The 19,478-nt window shown below is 52.7% G+C and overlaps 1 protein-coding gene across 1 annotated transcript in view; it reads left to right on the forward strand.

Moving 5' to 3' along the window:
- USP31 (ubiquitin specific peptidase 31) overlaps nt 1-19,478 on the forward strand; it is a 51,486-nt gene that overhangs the window by 22,691 nt on the left and 9,317 nt on the right. The window contains 9 exon segments of the mRNA XM_074322568.1: nt 1,798-1,975; nt 4,526-4,637; nt 5,178-5,272; nt 6,619-6,696; nt 7,217-7,346; nt 11,194-11,313; nt 13,303-13,528; nt 16,790-16,948; nt 18,448-18,600. Coding sequence (XP_074178669.1) covers nt 1,798-1,975; nt 4,526-4,637; nt 5,178-5,272; nt 6,619-6,696; nt 7,217-7,346; nt 11,194-11,313; nt 13,303-13,528; nt 16,790-16,948; nt 18,448-18,600 — 1,251 coding nt within the window.

Genomic DNA, 19,478 nt, shown 5'->3' on the forward strand with positions numbered 1-19,478 from the left:
AATGGAGTGCTCTGTGGTCTTTGTGCCTGGCTTCTTCCACCGACGTGATGTTTAAGGGCTCATGCATGTTGTAGCGCGGACCAAGCCTTTTTCCCTTTTGGGGCTGAACAGTGTTCCAGCGTATGTATAGAGCACATTTTATTTGTTTATCCGTTGATGGACATTTGGATGGTTTCCACCTCTTGGCCATTGAGTAGTGCTGCTATGACCATTCATGTAAAGTATTTGAACACCTGTTTTCAGCTCTTGGGGTGTAGACCTAGGAATGGAAATGCTGGGCCATGTGGTAATTCTGTTTAACTTTCTGAGGAATTGGCAAACTGTTTCCGCAGCAACTACATCCTTTTTCATTTCTACCAACAATATATAAGGGTTACAGTGTCTCCACATTCTTGGCAACATTTGTTATTTGCTGTCTTTTGATTACAGCCATTCTAGTAGGTGTGAGGTGGTATCTCATTGTGGTTTTGATTGGCATTTCCCTCATGATTAGTGATGTTGAGCATCTTGTCATGTGCTTGTTGGCCAGTTGTACGTCCTTTTTAGAGAAATGTCTGGTCAGGTCCTTGCCCTATTTTTAAATGGGGTTGTTTATTATCTTTTTGTTTTTGAGTTGTAAGAGTTCTTTGTATATACTGGGTACTAGACCCTTATCAGAGATATGACTCGCAAATATTACCTCCCTTCTGTGGGTTATCTTTTCACTTTCTTGCTAGTATCTTTTGATACAAAATAGTTAATTTTGATCAAGTCTATTTTATCTTATTGCTTATGCTTTTGGTGTCATATCTAAGAATCCAGTTTTTCCTTATGTTCTTTTCTTTTTTTTTTAAACTAACTCCCTTGGAGTTAATTTTGGCATTAACTGTGTATTTGTCATTTTAAATCACTGTGATGCTGATGTACCTTAACAGGTTCAGCAAGTCTTGTATTGTTGGCTATTTCGGTTATTGTCCGAATTCTGCTGTGAATACGTTTGTGTAAACCAGTTTTTATTTTATTCTCCTTCTGGTGGTGTTGTGATGATTATTATTGCAGGGCTTCCTTTTTGTACGAGTGTTCTCCAGCTGGAGTATCATTTGCTTAGGCTGTACTTCCAAAGGATTAAAGTAACAATTATTTAGTCAAGCATTTATTGAGTTCCTACTAAGTGCAGGGCCTGGTGCTGGGTGTGGAATTGCTGGGTGCCTCTGGTTGACAGATAGCTCTGCTTTGGGGCCTTTCTGAAGACCGTGCTTTCAGCAGCCACTACTGTGCCTGTCGGACACGTATTTTGTTCACTTTAGTGTAGGTTGATATCGTCTCGTTGATTGTATTCAAGTCCTGTAATTGCTGTGAGTCTAGTTAAGTGTAGTTTCTTATAAGTCTGGCCCTTAAATCAGGGAGAAGAAACTGCATTGGAATACTGACAGTCATGCCACATGTACTAGTCTTTATTTTTTATAGAAATGAATCACTTGGTGGTCGCACAGAGTGTGGTCGCACTCTAAGCTTGTGTGGCGGGTCATGTCTGCAGACTTGCCCTTCTAACACTGTATCTAGTATTCACCACAGTGAAGAGTTTTACTTTTCAGTTTTTAGGATAGGGAAGGCTGGTTTAAATAATGGATGCTAAAGAAATTATCTTACTGGCTGGACGAGCTCCTTTCAAAGTAGATCATTTGTTCCTTTTGTTCAATTGCAGCTTAAATTACGAGATGGCGACTTCTTCATTTGTCTGGTTGGGTAAATTTCTTTGTAATGAATGAATGAAAAGAATTTTGAAGAGATAAAGTAAGTTGTTTTTTATTGTTTCAGGAATCCACTTAAACAGCAATCTGAACCACTTAAAATTTGGCTTGGACCATCACAGACTGTCCTCTGCTACCCAAACTGCGGCAAAGCACGGGAGATCGGACGTGCCACCGGCAAGAGCAGGTGACAGGATTGTCCTGCTGGTGTGTAACCGCGCCTGCAGCGGGCAGCAGGGAAAAAGGTGAGCACCTCCTGTGCTCCGGGAAGCACTGCGACCGGGACAGTCGGATGAGTTCACAAGTGAAAACACCCTGATGTTTGGAGAGAGTATGTGTGTACGTTGACCTGATCTGAGGGGCTGGGAGGGGGCAACTAGAGTTGGGGTGCTAGGATCTGAGTCAGAAAGGCTCTCGGAGCCTGTGTCGTTTTAAAGGCCCGTTTCATGTGTATATTTTCAGCTCAAGCTCCTCTTGAGGCCCTAGGTCCACAGACCTACATCCAGCTTCTTTCTTAACAGCTGCTTTTTTTTTTTTTTTTAATTCTTAATGAATCTACTTGGCTGGTCCATGCACCTCAGTCGCATGGTCCGAGCTCACTCTCTTTCCCCGTGAGCCTGGCCCCCCAGTATCTCTGGCTCAGCCAATGGCACCACTCCACTCAGCTCTCAAGTCCTGTAATTGCTGTGAGTCTAGTTAAGTGTAGTTTCTTATAAGTCCGGCCCTTACATCAGGGAGAAGAAACTGCATTGGAAGCTGTTTGGAACATACCCTAGAACATAGGCCAGGAAGCTGGGAGTTGGAAATCTCTCAGATCGCTTTCCCTCTGTGTCTTTTAAAGTGGCCTCGTAAGGGGTGGCCGGTCAGCTCAGTTGGTTAGAGCGTCGTGCTGATAACACCAAGGTTGCCAGTTTGATCCGTGCATGGGCCACTGTGAGCTGTGCCCTCCTTAAAAAAATAAATAAATACAATAGAATTAAAATAAAATAAATAGAATTATTAAAAATAAAGTAAAATAAAGTGGCCTTCTCACCATAGTGCTGTGACCTGAGTGGTGACAAGTTGTGGGTATGTTCTAGGGATGAAGGACTTTGTGTTCCTAGCATCTGTCAGGGTGGCATTTCTATTCGCCCCTGAAAATGCTGCCTTAGGTAAGTTCCTTTTGTACGGCTGGTTAGGAACAAATGCAGAACGTGTTGGTTTGAATCTTGATGATGTCCCAGTGCTCGTGTGTGGGGCGCCGTCCTGAAGGTGGGGACGCCCCAGCGAACAGAAGGCAGGACCTGTGCTCTCGTGGACCTCACAGCCTAGTGAGGGCAGAGTGACTGTGAACAAGTCAACACACTGAACTTCAGACGGTCGTTACTGCTTTGAAGAGATTAAAACAGGCTGGGGTGATGGAGTGTGCTTGGAGGGCGGCGATGGCAAATCTGGGTTAGAGAGGGCGGTCAGGAGGGCCTCCCTGAGGAGGTGTCAGCCAGCTGAGCCCGAGTGCGGAGAAGGGGTGGGCTGTGTGAGCCCCTGGGGACACAGACGCTGAGCCCAGAGGGAGCTGGGTGCATTTAAGAGACAGGAGGGAAGGGTGCGTACTGTTTTTATAGAGAATAAAGAACTTGCGGAATCCCTGCATGACGCTAGTCCCCTCAAACTGGAGACATTGTCGTATGAAAACATGGCCGGCCGGTTTGCACGTCGTGCTTGTGGCTGGTCTCACATTGCACTTGTTCCCTGTCCGGCGCCACTGGGAGCAAGCTGTGTGATGTGTATTAGGAATGGGTTCCTTGGTGTCCTCAGCCCCTCTGCTTCCGCCTGAGTCAGGGTTTATCGGACTGTCATGTCGTCCATTCATTCGTTCACTCAGTAAGCATCTGTGTTCTGAGCACTGGCTGTCTGGGCTGCTGAGAGGAGCGGGTCCCTGTCCGGTGGGGAAGCAGGACAGTCACCATGTGGGTGGTGGGGTGGCACGGAAAGCACTGGGGGCGAGTCAGCGGGGCTTCCTGGAGGAGAAGGCCTCCCGGGGCCTGACAGCGTGAGGGCGCTGCCGGAGGGGTTGGGGTGCAGCCCAGGCCGAGGAGCTGGCTGAACACAGACCTGGGCGTGTGAGCAGGACGCAGTCGTCGGGCACTGGGCTGGGCAGGAGTGACGCCAGGCCGGGGCCCTCCATCTTGGCCCCCGTAGAACCAGAGGCTCCTGACGTCTGCTCAGCCTCCCCACAGGGACGGCAGCGTGACCGCAGGGGCTGCACTTGGACGTCCTTGTTTATAGCGCAGCCAAAGCCACGAACCTGGTGCTGCCTCTGATTCTCCAGCTCCTGAGAGCTGGGTGCTGGCAGGGCCTGCGTGCCCCTCCCCTGGGCTAGGAGCTCATTTCAGTGTCACTTGCTTGCCGGTGTCTGCCTTGTCGTCAGACCGTCAGGGTAAGGCCACCGCCTGGGGGAGCCTTCCCTAACCTCTGGTACGTTTGGCCCTTGCTGTTTGCCAGGTTCATGTCCACTGCCACCCTCTCCGTTCACCATCCCCACTGACCCTGCTCTTGCCACCTGGTACCCCAGCACCATGCCCCCTCCAGAAGCCGTTTTGGTGCAGGAGCTGTTAAATTTTATTTAGGCATGTCAGCTTCTCGCTGACTTTTTCATCCACTTATGAGTGTTACTATTAAATTTGCTATTTGTATTATTCTGAGAACTGCCCTAAAAGCAATCGTGTAGTGATTCCGTTTAAGAAGCTCATGGGTAAGGAATCACAGTGTTTAAGGCATTGCCACGACTAAAGGCGATTTCAATGTTTGTGCGTTAGGTTCGGCCTGCCCTTCGTGCTGCACTTAGAGAAGACAGTGGCCTGGGACCTTCTGCAGAAGGAAATCCTGGAGAAGATGAAGTATTTCTTGAGGCCCACCGTGTGCGTTCAGGTGCGTATGCTGACGCCCAGGGAAGGAGCAGCCACTGCAGGGGGCGCTGAAGCTCAGACCTGTGCGCTGGGGGCCAGGCCCTGAGCCGCAGCGTGGAAAGCTGTCCTTAGCGTCGCTGCGTGCAGAGCTTCAGGACCGAGGACGTAGCCCTCGTTGTGCGAAGGGCGCTGGCCGCTGCCGGTGTCCCTTCCTCCTGTTTGTCTAGTAACGTTTAGCACACGCTCAGCTCGGAGGGACTTCATGGAACGTCTGTCTGTGTATTTTCAGAATTGGGGTGACGATACTAAGGTGTCCACAGAAGGCTTACATTGAGTTAAGTTCAGCTGAAGCCACGTGTCATCTGTCAACAGGACACGGTTGATGTGTAGATTGCATTTGAGCAAATCGTACTTGCAGTGTGTTGCAGTGGCCACCAACTACCAGGGCATGGTGGGGAAGCGATCTGCAGAGCAGTCTGCGCTCCGCCCAGTCTGTTTGGGAAACAGCGCTGAAGCGCAAGCCTTCGGAGAGTCGGCTGATTCTCCTTTCCCTCTGACGCAGGTGTGTCCGTTCAGCTTGCGGGTGGTCAGTGTGGTGGGAATAACGTACTTGCTGCCCCAGGAAGAACAACCTCTGTGCCACCCGACGGTAGAAAGGTAAAACCCTTCTAGAATTTCCTGTGCGCGGTGTGACTTCTTGTGCTGTCGGTAGAAGTGGTGTAACTCCCTCCTAAGCACGTGTGGGAGGCTCTTCAGGCTTGTGTAGCAATGAAACGCTTTTTCACGTTAGGTTCGCATTTGGGTGTGATGTGCTTATGGTCTTTCTCGAAATCAGAAAAGCCTGAGGTACTCATGATAGGACGGCAAATGAATGTATGTCCCAGGACGACAGACAAATGACACTTCATACTCGCCAGGACTGACGTTTTCCAAAGTAGAGCTCTGACCATACCGCTTTTGTCCTTGAAGTCCTCGTGTGGCCTGAGAGACAAAGCCCCGTCCACGCTGTGTGACGTTTCTCAGTGTGAGCCCCGGTCACTTCCCTGGGTCAGGCCTCAGACGCCAGCGGTGACAAGGACCGAGGGTGTTTGGACGTGCGGCTGTTTCCTATGTGCCTTTGCCTGTGTGGTCTGCTCTGTGGAGAGTTCCTTTCCTCTTCGCAGTGTCCCTCCTCCCCTGTGGTCGCATTGTCACTGCTCCGTGTACCCTGACGTTCTGTGTGCTGCTGTCAGTGAAATACTAGAGATACACATGCGTATGTGCCATACGTATGAAATGTAAATATACAAACACACAGTATTGTTTTTATTAGGATGATTTTTTCCAACCAATATTGTAGCACCTGCATTTCTGGATTCAAAAAAGTGTACAACATGGTTCTGTGTGAAAGCAGGTCACTGTTTGGTTTTAGAGACGAGAGTTAATACATTAGATGATGATCCAGAACATTGCAAAGCATGGAAAATACGAGACGCGTGATACTGACTGTTGGTACTGAGTTTCTCAGGAGGTGGGGCTCCGTGCGGCAGGACGGGGAACTGGAGTGGAGCCTCACAGAGGGCAGTTTCCATGGGGTGGGCATCGTCCAAGGACCAGGCCTTGCTTCGGGGGGTGGGGAGAGGTGCCGGGGGGACTTTGTCTCAGAGGGACTGTGTTCGGTCTCTCTTTGGGTTGGTGACACATTGGACCAAAAGTTGGGACGGTCGTAAAGAACACCCAAGAGTGATGTGGACGGGCCTGTCACAGGATGGGAAATATCTTCCCATCTCTATTTCTGTATCAGACATTTTAATTTAAGGTTTCTTCAGTTCAGTTGTAACCTAGTTATTAAATATGAGGTTATTGTAATGGTCTCACTCTAAACATTTCTGATGGGGAACGATGATGAAGATTTTCAGTAATCACGTTATAATTTCAGCTTTCAGAGAGGATGATCGTATTTAAGTAACATTTATTTAGAAAGTAACATGTGACTTCCCGTCCCTCCCCTCCCGCACCTGCAGAGCATTGAAGTCTTGTGGACCAGGTGGCACTGCTCACGTGAAATTAGTGGTGGAATGGGACAAGGAGACGAAAGATTTGTGAGTATTGTAGAGTCACTGCTTCCGTTATTTTAAAAGCATACCTTTGATCTTTTAAATGAACTGCAACCCAAATCTGTTTTCTCTTTAGCTAAGTGTCCAAGTGTGCCCGCTTATTTAAACCGCTTACTTAAGCAGTTTATTATTTCTGTTGTTTGCTGCTAATGAGACAGAAGCAGTATATTCATAGACATATATTCACTACAGGTGCAGTTACTTTGACTTGTGTTGCAGGCCCATTAACTCTCGTAAGCTGTACCACGTGCACGCCCGTAGTTACAAAGCACAGTTCATGGCCAGTCCCAGAAAAGCCAGTTCCCAGGACTTCTTGAAAGTAAGCTTGTAGACAGAACTCCTCAGGAACATTTTGGTCATAGAAAACTGAGTTAGAGCTTGTACTTTCTTACCCAGCAGTCTTTGGTTGTGAATGTAGAGCCCGCTGTGAAGCTGGGATTGTGTCTTGTGTCAGTTCTTTCTGTGAGACGTTCTCTGATAGCTGCCCCCCCGCCCCCCATTGCAGCTTGTTTGTCAGCACTGAGGACGAGTACATCCCAGATGCGGAAAGCGTGCGCCTGCAGAAGGCGCGCCACCAGCAGCCTCAGACCTGCACGCTGTCCCAGTGTTTCCAGCTCTACACCAAAGAGGAGCGGGTAAGAGCTGGGCAGCACCCCACAGGCTGTGCGGGGCTGGGGGCCGGCGGGGGGGCATGGTGACAGCGGAGAAACAAACTGTCCCAGGAAACTCCCCGGAGTGTCGGCACTTACATCTGTTCTGCACACGCAATGGGGATCTTACTGTTGTTAGTTCTTTTCGGACTTTCACAAAAAATTGTTTAAATCTCTGGAAAAAGCTGATTCATGGAAATGCTCTAGAAGTGAACCTTTGTAGTTAATTTTTGCCTCTTTTTTTCATGGTTAATGATAAATGTATTTTTTTGATGTTAGTTTAGAAATTTTAAATCACTTTGCTTAGTAACTAGAACAGTGATTCTCAACTTTTTGGGGCAAAGAACACAGGTGCCAGAACCTACTACATTTAGATTGATTATAACCAAATAAATGAAAAGCTTAGCTTCTTAGTTGCATTGGCCACTTTGTGAGTCCTCAGTAGACACACGTGGCTGTCACACTGGACGGTGCAGATAGAGACACAGAGGTCTGGTAGACGCGAGCTCGGACCACCTGGCACAGTGCTCTGCAGATGGTCGGGACCTGGTAGATACTGGAATGAGAGGATGGACAGACAGACGGGTAAACAAGTCTCTGTGGGTGGGGCTCAGGCCTGCGTGGGTTTTCAGCCTCTCCAGGTTGATGCCCCTGGAGTCACCCTGAGCAGAGCACTTGGCGTTCATCTTGAGTTGATGGTTAGGACCGTAATGGGGACAACTGACTGTTACTGTTCACGCCGGTACATAGAGGGTCGCGCGATTTCCGGGTCGGAGGGCACGTCAGAGTCCTTTTCTTTATTGGTTGGGTTCTTCTGCCTAATTTCAAGTAGGGGGTTGTCCAGCCGCTGGTTGCATACTTTTAGTTACGGGACATTTGCCTCTGATAGTGACTGAAGTCAACCTGAAATACAGCCCCTGGTTACTACAGCCAACAGGTACTCTCTCTCTTGGGTTTGTTAAGAACAGTCGAGGACAAATACTTGTCTGTCCTTCAAATACTGGAAATGGTTTTTATCTTCCCAGTGAGGCTTTTCTCCCCCAAGCTGTTCATGGCTAGTTCCTTTAATAATAGTTTCATAAGACATGTTTTTTCAGTTTGGGGCTCAGATAAAATACTTGGCTTTGAAGCTGGCTGATGGCGCGCTCTGTGACGCACCTTATCCTATTTAGCTTTTGTGGTTTTTAAAATTGATTTGGGCGATGTTTGAGGATGGCGCAAGCCATCCTGGCAGGCAAGCAGACCTGGTAGGGTGACCATAGCGGGCCCCACAGAGCACCTCACGGCTGCAGAAGGAGGGGGCATTTCCGTAGGGTTCTTACGTAAGTGTCCCCTGAGTACACACACTGTGCACCAGCGGCTGCACCAGGCACTGGGGACCTGGCAGGGCGGTTCTGAACAGACAGCGTTTCTGCCCTCGGGCTGTTTACAGTCTAGTGTGGGGGGGGTCAAGTAAATAAGGCAGCGAAGGACCCTGGGTAAGGAGGAAGGCGGCCTGGCTGAGAACCAAACGAAGCCAGTGTGATGAGCACGGGGTAGAGGGAGCGTCAGAGACTGTCCTGGGCACCGAGTAATCCTGGAACCGACCCACAGTGGTGCCGGGCACGGAGAGAGCGTTCAGCGGGTGTGTGCTGGAGCGCAGGAATGACTGCATGAATGAGAGTTTCTGGGGAAGTTCCGTCACGGGCCCCAGAGAAACAGCACAGACACGGGAGAGGAGAAGGTGAGCTGTGGCAGGAGGCTTGTGACGATAAGTGGGGTTTCATTGTCTGCCAGTCAGTGTTGCATAGCAGTGTCATTGGTACCGGTCCTGACTGCTGCCTTAGGATGAGTTAGAGGCAGCGCCCAGAAAGCAGATGGTGGGAGCACCGCGCTTTTCATTACCTTGAATGTTCACTGTACGAGGCTGACCAACTGGGGCACGACCGGAGAGGCGGATCGGACCTGGTGCCACTGGAAGTCACGACACGTCTGAAAAGAGGGTGCTGAGGGCAGCCTGAGGGCTCAGGTGTGTCAGGAACCATCTTGTGGGGGGAGGGCTTGGACTCCTTGATCTGAAAAGCAGAACTCAAAGATTGGAAATTATAGGGAGATGATTTTGCCTTAATATGAGGAAGGACTTTGGCACAGACTGTCTGAAAGGGGGGCAGTTGCCTGCCAAGGGAGCCCCTCGTTTGCCGGGTCTGCGGTGCTCGGGGTGGTCGGCAGGGCCGTGGTCTCCTGGTAGCAGTTACAACAAGATAAGTGCAGGAATCAGACGTGCGTAGAAACTGTCACAGCTGTTAGACGTTGTCATCACATTCTTACCACGTCTTACAGAAGTACCCGTTTGTAATGCTTTGGAAGTTAAAACAGACAGCCCGCTCCTTTACCACAAGCACGGGGCTGGGTGGCCACGGAAGTAATGTAGACTAGTAATACCGCGTTCCCCGAAAATAAGACCTAGCCGGACCATCAGCTCTAGTGCGTCTTTTGGAGCAAAAAGTAATATAAGACCTGGTCTTATTTTACTGTAAGAAAATAGTGGGGGAAACATGGTATGTCCCCCAGATGGGGACTGACCAGGTGGCGGCTTAGGCCCCTTCCAGTCCAACTTGCTGATTCACTTTCTCCCCCAAACTTCCGCCCCTCCCCATCTTTCCTGCAAACATGATTGGGTCTCCCTGTCAGGAGAGAAATTCCCTCAGCTCTGCTTCCCTTTCAAGCTGCCCGCCAGCCTTCCTCCTCCTCTGCCTCAGTCACCATCAGCGGCTCCCTCTCTCCCTCCTTCCCTCCCTCCTTCGATTCCTCCCTCCCTTCTCAGTCCCTCCCTCCCTCCCTGCCAAACCTGTCTCATCTGTGTGACTGGCCTTCCCAACACTGCTCTCTGAGGTCGCCTGGCCTGTGCTCAGCGTACATCTGACCTGCCCCAGCACTGGTATGGGTAACCCCTGTGTTTAGCACCCTTTGGGACGCATAAAAGGGACGCCTCGGATTAGCCTGGTTTTCTGATTCCACCTCCTCAGGCTCCTGGTTTCTTAGCTGCTGAGTTTCCCTTAGAAATAGGCGTTCCCCACGATTCTGTGCTTGGCTTTTCTCTCTTCTGTCTCCGTGGTGCCACCTTCCAATCCCACGCCCTACCTTGGCCCCCGTGTGTCGATGGTCCCAGATCTGATGCAGCTTCTGAACCGCAGAGCAGGCCTTGAAATCTCTCCGCAGACGTGCCTCCCTGTTGCACCCCGAACTTAGCGTGTCCCCAGCCTGCAGCCCTCGCCTGCAGGGATGACAGGTGGACCTGAGGCCCCAGGTTGGCATTTGGACCAGTCCTGTTGGTAGCAGGAGGGGTGTTGGCAGCGATCCTGTGCTTGGGGGAGAGAGACCAGTTAGGAGGTTCGAGTCCAGGGAAGGGAACGAGGGAGGACTTCAAATTCAGGTGGCGCTAGTGGGCCCAAGAGGAGGAGGCGGGTGAGATGGCAGAGGGGCGGAGGGCTGGATGGATGTGGGCAGAGGGAGGGGGGCCACGCTTGGGGTAGCCCCCATGGTCTGCCCTTGGAGGGTGGTGGCCGTGTTTGCTGACACAGGACACGCAGGAGGAAGAGAGGGAACTGCACTGATGTCACTTACATCCTCCCCGGTCTTTACCTGGTTCCTTTTTGAAAAATAATCAAGTCAGCAAATGTTTGGGTGCTGACTCTGGCCAGCCGCCACTTTTGATGGTGTTTTTCTGTTGACACTATCACGTGGTTTCCAGAGAGCTGCTGAGTTGTGCCAGCCGGGCCGCGGTGAGCGCCGCGGTGGCCTGTGGGAAGCCTCGCCTCGCGTGGCGCCCGCTCACGCCCCTGCTCCTTCGCAGCTCGCCCCCGACGACGCCTGGCGCTGCCCGCACTGCAAGCAGTTGCAGCAGGGGAGCATCACGCTGAGCCTGTGGACGCTGCCCGACGTGCTCATCGTCCACCTGAAGCGCTTCCGCCAGGTGAGGAGGTCCCGCCCGCTGTGGGCGGGTGCCCGGGTCCCCGTGTCCCCAGCCGCCAGCGGCTGCCCTGTGTTTGCTGTCACGCGGTGCTCTTTCCCACGCAGCAGGGAGCACTCTGTGACCCTCTGAACCCCGAACATCAGTTCACACTGCAGACCTCTTGCTCTGTTCTTGGGGGTTTGTGAATGTTGCCCTTACATTTTGGTGAGTGTGCTTTGGGATCTGAAGAAAAACACAGAGCCCCGTTGTAGGGGCGGGTAGAATTGTATTTTTATCTAAAGTAATTACAGGTGTCATCCTGCTCCCAGGGAGTGGTTGTACCGCTGAGGAGATGAGTCAGAAACGTGCAGAGAACGTCTGCATTGAGTCCCGTTGCTCTGAGTCAGCTGTCCCCAATGGCTGTCTGCTCCCTGAGGCTGGGATGGTCCCCGACAGCCCCTGTGGGAGGGGTCAGTGGGAGGTACATGGCAGAGAGGCCCTGACGCCTGGCTGTAGGAAGGTTTTGTGCCTGAGATCCGGGTGGGCCTTTGGTGTGTGAGGGGGAGCAATGTCTGCAAACCCTGCAGCCGAGGGGTGCCCTGTGGGCACGAGGCTGCCAGCTGCCAGCTTGACGGGAGCTGCAGAGGGTGGAGGAAAGGTAGGAGCTGCAGTGGACGAGGGGGCAGGAAGGGGCCGTCCCTGCAGACCCCTGCAGACAGTGGGAGGCCGACAGGACGGCTTGAAGCCGGGAAGCACCGCCACCCTCCTGTGTTTGGAGAGACTATTCTATTCTGGCTGCTGCGTAGAGAATCGGGCTGTCGGGACGAGACAGGAGATGTGAAGGAGGCCACCACAGTCATGACTGGGTGGGGGTGGGGGGTTGCTCATGGCTGGGGCCAGAGGGGTGGCGGAGGACAGGGAGAAGCCCGGAACGACTGAGGGGTTTTTAGCGCTGCTGACGAAGTGGAGGTGTCGGGGCTGACGCACACCTGGTCCCAGGGCTGGGCTTTCACCCCAAGGTTTGGGGTCCAGCTCCTAAGGGAGAAGAGTGGGCATTTGCCTGCGTGTCCCAGCTGCACACCCCGCTTTGGGATCTGCTGGTTGAGGGTTGGGCCCCCCACCTTCTCTGTCCCCTTCCACACACACACACTAGTTTCCTTTGCAGTCTGTTGTTTTGGAAGACGTGTCAGCACCCCAGACTCAAAGCTGCAGTGTCACCTTTGACCCCTCTCTCCTGTCGCTCTCATCCAGGCAGTGAGTCACCTGTTCAGCTGGTCGTGCATCTGCATGGCCTCCTGTGTGTCCCCTTCTCCCCATTCTTGCTGTCACCCTGCCAGTGCAGACCTTTGACACTTCCCAGCTGGTTGCAGTTGCGGTGTCTTTTAACTGATTTCTCCACCCTCATGACACTCTCCGCGGTGTCTTATGCGCTGACGCAACTCCTGTCCCACAGCTGTGATGCCGTCATCTCCTCAGCCCCAGTGCCTGCCCTGGACTGAGAACGAATCCACACTCATCAGCCTCACCTCCCTGATGGTCCAGGACCCGTCCTACCCTTTTCTTACGCAAGCTTTCTTCTCTTCGCTCTGTGGCCCCTCAGCCTGGCTGTGTCTGTGCCCCTCAGTGTGTTAAAGCTCCCTAGACAGTGAGCATCCGGGGCTCGGGCCGTGTGACCCGTCACCTAGTTGCTGGAGGGGCTGGGCAGGGAGGGCCTGGCTGCTCCGTGCCAGGCACCATGCTTAGTCCGTCAGCATCTGTGACACATCAGAACGACTCACCTACACTGTCCTTTTGTAAGGCTTTTAGAACGTAAAGATAGGAAAGCTCAGAGAAGCGCGTTACCCACATGTGTGGATGGTCGCTGGCTCCACGTTTGGTGACATGAGAGCCAGTTCCGAATGTGTCTTGGGAGACACGAGACACGTGACTCAGACCACATGGGTCAGCAGCGAGGGCCCACGTTCCGTCTCCATGGAGACGCCACCAGAACTTGTGTTTCTTCTTGGACAGGACGGAGACAGGCGCATGAAACTCGAGAACATGGTCAAGTTCCCCTTGACCGGCCTGGACATGACGCCCCACGTGGTTAAGAGAAGCCAGAGCAGCTGGAGCTTGCCCTCGCACTGGTCTCCGTGGCGACGGCCTTACGGACTCGGGAGGGACCCAGACGACTACGTGTACGACCTGTATGCGGTGTGCAACCATCACGGCACCATGCAAGGGGGGCACTACACAGGTGTGCAGCGCGCAGGGCGGGCTGTGTGGCGGGCCTGAGGCGCGCCGTGCATGGGGCAGGGTTGCGCTGCTGTCCCCCAGCGGGCAGTGCCCCAGCTGGGAGGGCACTGCCCAGCCTCTGGCTCTCTGTCCTCGTCCTCCCCTGCGCTGGACGGTCGCTAGCTGTCTGGCTGATGGGGGTGTGTGGACAGACAGACGCCCGTCGGGTCGCCCAGGACACCCTGTGTGCCCACTCACTCCCCTGCCACGGTTCTTTCTCCTTCCTTGAGGTTCTAGCTGTTCCTTGTTGGGAGTGACGGACGCATGTTGTTGGGTCTTTAGAGTGACTTGGAAGGGTGTTCTGTTGGTATTAAGGTGAAATTTGCTTTTTCATTTTTATTTTTTATTTTTTGAAAGTGGTGAAAGAGGAGTTTATTAGAAGAGATAGTACACTTCGAAGACAGAAGTGGACCCGAGTAGTAGAGAATGGCTCAAGGGCCCAAGGGGACATTATTAGGAGAAAAAGTACACTCCGAAGAGCTGGGAGCTGGAGCGGGCCGAGCAAAGGAGGAGACTCAGAAGGCCTGCTGTTTCATTTTTAAAGCAGCTGTGTTCCTTGTGCAATTTAGAGACTAGAGAGAGGAAGAAGCCACCACCAGCACGTGGGCTTCTCACTCACGCATAACCCATGGCAGCATTTTTAAAAGTTGTGATGAAGTGCACATAACAAAACTTACCATTTTCACCATTCTTAAGGGGACAGTTCTGTGGCATTAAGGACAGTCACATCTTTGTGTACCTGTCTCCAGAACTTTCTCATCTTCCCAAACTGACACTGCACCCATTAAATAACAACCCCCCCACAGAACTTCTGTTGACGGACTCGCCCCGTTTCCGGTTCAGAAGGTCCTCTGAGCCCATAGAAGGCAGAGTGAAATAGGAATTAAATGTTTACATACATTTCAGCTGGTATTTTGGTTTTAACTCAGTTTAAATTCTGATGTTATATTTTGTGTCTTACATATTTTATATTTTATGGGGCCACTTGTCTAATAAATGTGTGTCTAGTTGGAGTTTTGCTTTCGTGGCATGACTAGTCGCGTCTGGGTTCTTAGATCCGACTCGGAGTTACCCTCGTGGGCTCTTAGAACTGAAAGGGGCTCAGAGAGCAGTCATTTCGCTGATGGGCTGGCAGAGTGATGCCATTGCCGGCCTCCCTGGTTGGTGGCTGTCCAGCCTCAGCTTCGGTAAAGGAGGCTCCTTCTGTTCAGAACAGTGTTTCTCGGGACAGTGTGGAGCCATGTTAGGTGGTTTCTGGCATCTGATGGTTGAGAAAGGTCAGTGCTGATTTCAACCTGCCCCGCTGCAATTCAGAGAGCATACTGGACGGTGCCCGGAAACCCGGGACTGCCTCGGGCAGTACGAGTTAGTGAAATGCCCCCGCAGTGTTGAGTTCAGGACCCCAGTGTTTGCAGGGGGTGTTCACTGTGGCATCTGCTGTCGTTCCATTGCACTGGTTCGAGCTGGCGTCCGTGGCCCGTGGCACCGTCTGTGAGAAGGGTGAGCAGTTCTCCGTCTTTCTGATCAAGAACCTGCCTCTTGCTTTTTACAATGTCCAGTCCTTCATGAACCAATACTTTGGCAAAAATACAATAAAAATCAGATTTCATGGCAAATCTGATAAAAGTCTGATGTCGTGGCCGAATCAGATTGCTATACAAGTTTTTAAATGCTTTTCTCAGTTTGGTGTGTATCATGGTTGGCACCAGTCTGCAAATCACCGCTGACGCAGCCCTGGGCTAGAAGACACTTCAGAAATAACGCTAGAAAGAAAAGCAAGTGGGGTTACTATGGAAAGGCTGAGGACAGGCCACCCTGAAGACAGACAGACAGACGAGTGCGCACGCCTATGCACACAGAAGCTGCTCTGTCACCTTCTGCTGGGCGTGTCCCCTTACGCTCTGCTCCTCCCCTGCTCCAGAATAGCGGCCACCTCAGGCAGGGCTTTCATCCCTGACGCCGCTTCCGCAGCCCCCTTTCCCTTAGAGCCCACGCCTCTCCCTCCCCTGTGGTTCTCGTGAGCCGCGCTGCAAATGACTGCCCTCCCTGCAGTCACAGACGCCTGTTCTGCTCTTCTTTTGGGGACCTGCCTGGTGCCACCCTTTCTTGTAGGGCTCCGTGCTTGCACAGTGGTTGTGGCCTCTGGAGGGGGTCGCTCCTGGTCTGCCTCTCGGGCCCTCACGTGCCCTGTCCCTGGACCATCCTGAGTCTCTTTTTTCCCAGTAGAGTATGTAGCATTCAGCACTCCTTTATTCTCACCCCAGTAAACGGGTATTTTTAGAAACTGTGATAAGAATGTACGTTTCTGGGTCGAGCTTATCATACCCTTTGATGGATCCTTACAGGATGACGTGGCTTCACAGACGCCAGGTTGTTGTCGCCTGTTCTTGCTGGCACTTGAATGCTCTTTATTCATATGTCAGCCTTAGAATCTGCAGTGGAGAGAAGGCCGCTTACTGCCTTCACAAGCTCACATGTTCTCAGTTTGCCAGGGGGCTTTCCTGGGGCATCGTGTGTGCTACCCCCGAGGGGAGCAGGGTTGGGTAGGGGTTTAGGAGCCAGCCCGGGGACTAGACCATCCTGGGGTCAGCTGGGCACGCCCTTCAGTGGCTTGGTCTTGGGCAAGCGGCCTGATCTTTTGAGCCTCTGTAAAATGGGACTAATCTTAGAGAAGTCTCTTGGGGTGAAGTGAGCGGCTTGGCACATAATAAGTGCTGAACAAGTACTAAAATGTTACAATGTGTTTGAACCAGGATTTCTCAAGCTTGGCTGGCACTGTTGACAGTTTGGCTGGATAAGTCTTTGTTCTGGAGTGGGAGCGGTGTGGGGGAGGGAGGATTGGGGAGAACTGCACTGTAGGGTGTTAAGCAGCCTCCCGGCCTCTACACTAGACTCCAGTAGCCACCCCCCCCCGCCCCTTTTTGTGACCATCAGAATTATCTCCATTCATTGCCAAGTATCCTCTGAGACGTACTGGTTTAAATAAATACGTATGTTGTGTTTCCTGAAATTAAAAAGAATTTCATCCATTTGGTATCGCTTGGAATTTCTTGAAACATTTTGCCTGAGTGTGATGTGGAATTTGGATTTTGTACCTCTTTCTGTGTCACCACGTGCAGCTTTAAAAAGGTCTTGAATTAATTATACGAGCCAAAGAAGTGGTGTCTGTGGGGAGCGTGGGCAGGCCACTGCGGCCCCGGTGCTGACGGCCCTCTCTTTGCAGCCTATTGTAAGAACTCCGTGGACGGTCTGTGGTACTGCTTCGATGACAGCGACGTGCGGCAGCTGTCGGAAGACGAGGTCTGCACGCAGACGGCCTACATCCTGTTCTACCAGAGGCGGGCAGCCGTACCGTCCTGGTCGGCCAACAGCTCCGTGGCAGGTGAGGCGCACGAGAAACTCGTCGGAAGGTCTCATGACTGGTGTGAATACATTAACCCTCTCATGACTCTGGTGCGATCACATACACGTTGGCATTGAACCTGGAAACCAGACTGATCGCAACCAAGGACCTGGGCTGGGATGTGGGAGCAGCTGCGAACCAGCCGAGTTCCCAGGACGGGGAGGGGAGCCTGGCGCACAGCCCGCGGGTGCCCTGGTGTGTTCTTGTGGGAGAAGCGAGCTGAGAAGCGGCCTGCGCGCTGCAGCTGGGGGGGGGGGGGTGACGCGTTGGGGAACAGCACCAACAGCGGCTGTGCCACCTCCTGGTTGGGTTGTCAGCGCACGTCTGTCCCATCCAAGCCACATCCTTGTCTTCATAGTGCCTGCCTCGTGCTGTCGTCGTGTGCGTCACGTTAGGCAAGTGGACATTGGAGCCTTTTGTCAGGGGTGAAGGAAGTACCGTTAGAAAGAGGGTTTGCCCCGGTCAGATCGCCTGATCTGTGAAGGGCAGCAGCGAAGGCTACAATAGTCTGCACGGCTTGGGTTTAGCTTGATGGGGTCTGTGGCTTTTCATAAATGCAGGAATCGGTGCCCACACTCAAATAGAAGCAGCTACACGTGATCTAACAAGGACGCATGTGTCTTAATGCAGAGTGTGAGTTGGAGAGAGTGTGACAAGACTGGGATGTGACAATGTGATCAGGGCAGGGAGTATTAACCCTTGCTCCCCCGGAAGCTTGCGGGGGGGGAGGGAGGGTTTGCAGCCTCTAAAAGGAAGCATCTCTGAAGCAGAGCGGGCCCCTGCGGGAGTCAGACCCCTGCCCCACACCTCCTGTGCACCCAGCTGTGTGTGAGCACTCACTTCCTTAACAGAAAGTGGGAACTTGGGTGTTCTCAGGCCTGGCCGCGCAGAAGTGACACCCTCTTGGGGTCTGCCTGAGACCGTCATGTCATGCTGCTTCACGCTCTCAATTTCAAGAGCAGTTCCTGTTGCTCTGATAGGAGCTTAAGGGCCAACCTGGGACACACGGGACTGTTGACACACAGCCCTGTGTGTATTTGTATATTAATATTGTGAAAATGATTTTGAACTCCACGAGACAGCCTGGCTGAGAGAATAGCAGTGCATCGCTGTTTCTCTCTCCCTCTGCCTCTCTGTCAGACGTCTTACTGCAAGCGCTTAGAACAGTGCCTGGCCTGTCGTGCTGTACAAACGTGGGTGGAGTGAAGGGGTGTGAGCGGTTGTCCGTACTCTGTTCTGTTGCCACCCTGGGATGTGGCCTGTGCATTATGTGGTGTCGTCACCGCTACACTGCATTTGATCACTGCAGTGTGTGCGGTCTGCCAGCCTCCTGTCTGTCGTAGCAGGACAGCGTGGGGTCACGGCGTTCGAGTCGGCCCGGCAGTGAGGACACCAGCCGCCCCCCGCCCCCAGCTCACACAGCAGCACAGGCGGCCGGGACCCCAGCCTGACCGCGCCGTCTGCTTCCTCCTCTGCAGGCTCCACGAGTTCTTCGCTGTGTGAGCACTGGGTGAGCCGGCTCCCGGGGAGCAAGCCAGCCAGCGTGACCTCCGCGGCGTCCTCCAGACGCACCTCCCTGGCCTCGCTGTCTGAGTCCGTGGAGATGACCGGGGAAAGGAGTGAAGATGACGGTGAGTGTGGCGCTTGGTGACAATTGGCAGGAGGTTGGCGCATGGACACAGCACAGGGGCCTTTAGAGACTGTGACAGACTGAAGGGTCACAGACCGTGGGCTGAGAGCTGCGGGCCCGGGCACACGCAACATTCTGTCTAAATGGGCATTTGCTTTCCCTCAGTCACCTGGGGCTTTTCTGCTTCCCTTTCCTTATTTTCTACTTTGAACGTCTAGTGTGGAGGCTGGAGCTTCAACTCTGTGCCTAATGAATACGTGGTTTTCAAAGTGCTTTTGCAAATCCTCAGAGGAGCTGTAAGGGGACACAGTGCCATTGTGATTTGCCCGGCGTCACCTGGCGAGTTGCAGCCCGAGGCTTGCTTGGCATGGCCCCCCGCGACGTGCCGCTTCTCACCTTCCCACCATGCTGTTGCTCTTAGGGGAGTCTCTGGCATGATCTTTTACGTACAGAAGCATCTAGAACAAAAACTATTGCCTCTGCATAGAGGTAGCTTTTGGGAATTCTGAGGATAGTCTAACTATGAAAACTATGAAAATCTGATAAAAACGGAACTTTCTTTCTCTTCACTTACTGCTTCGGTAGCGGCCGCGCGGCCCTTAGTTCTAACGGACCCCGGGGGGTGTGGAGAGGGTCAGGCAGCCAGCGCTCCGACAGGTGGAGGGCGGAGAGGGTGAGCGCAGCTTCTCTAGTGAGGGCAGTGACTCACCTTCCAACAAGCCTTGTTCTGCGGCCAGCGGCCAGCATTTCGATCGCCGTAACTGCTTCTAGTGGCGGTGGGAATTCTGAGCACATGAAATGGAGGGAGGAGGCAGGAGGCCGGGAGAAGAAAGCCAGGCCAGGAGCCTGTCTGCGTCGCAGCTGCAGCCCTGCCAGCTC

The sequence above is a fragment of the Rhinolophus sinicus genome, linkage group LG18, assembly GCF_036562045.2.
Source record: "Rhinolophus sinicus isolate RSC01 linkage group LG18, ASM3656204v1, whole genome shotgun sequence".
Classification (NCBI taxonomy): domain Eukaryota; kingdom Metazoa; phylum Chordata; class Mammalia; order Chiroptera; family Rhinolophidae; genus Rhinolophus; species Rhinolophus sinicus.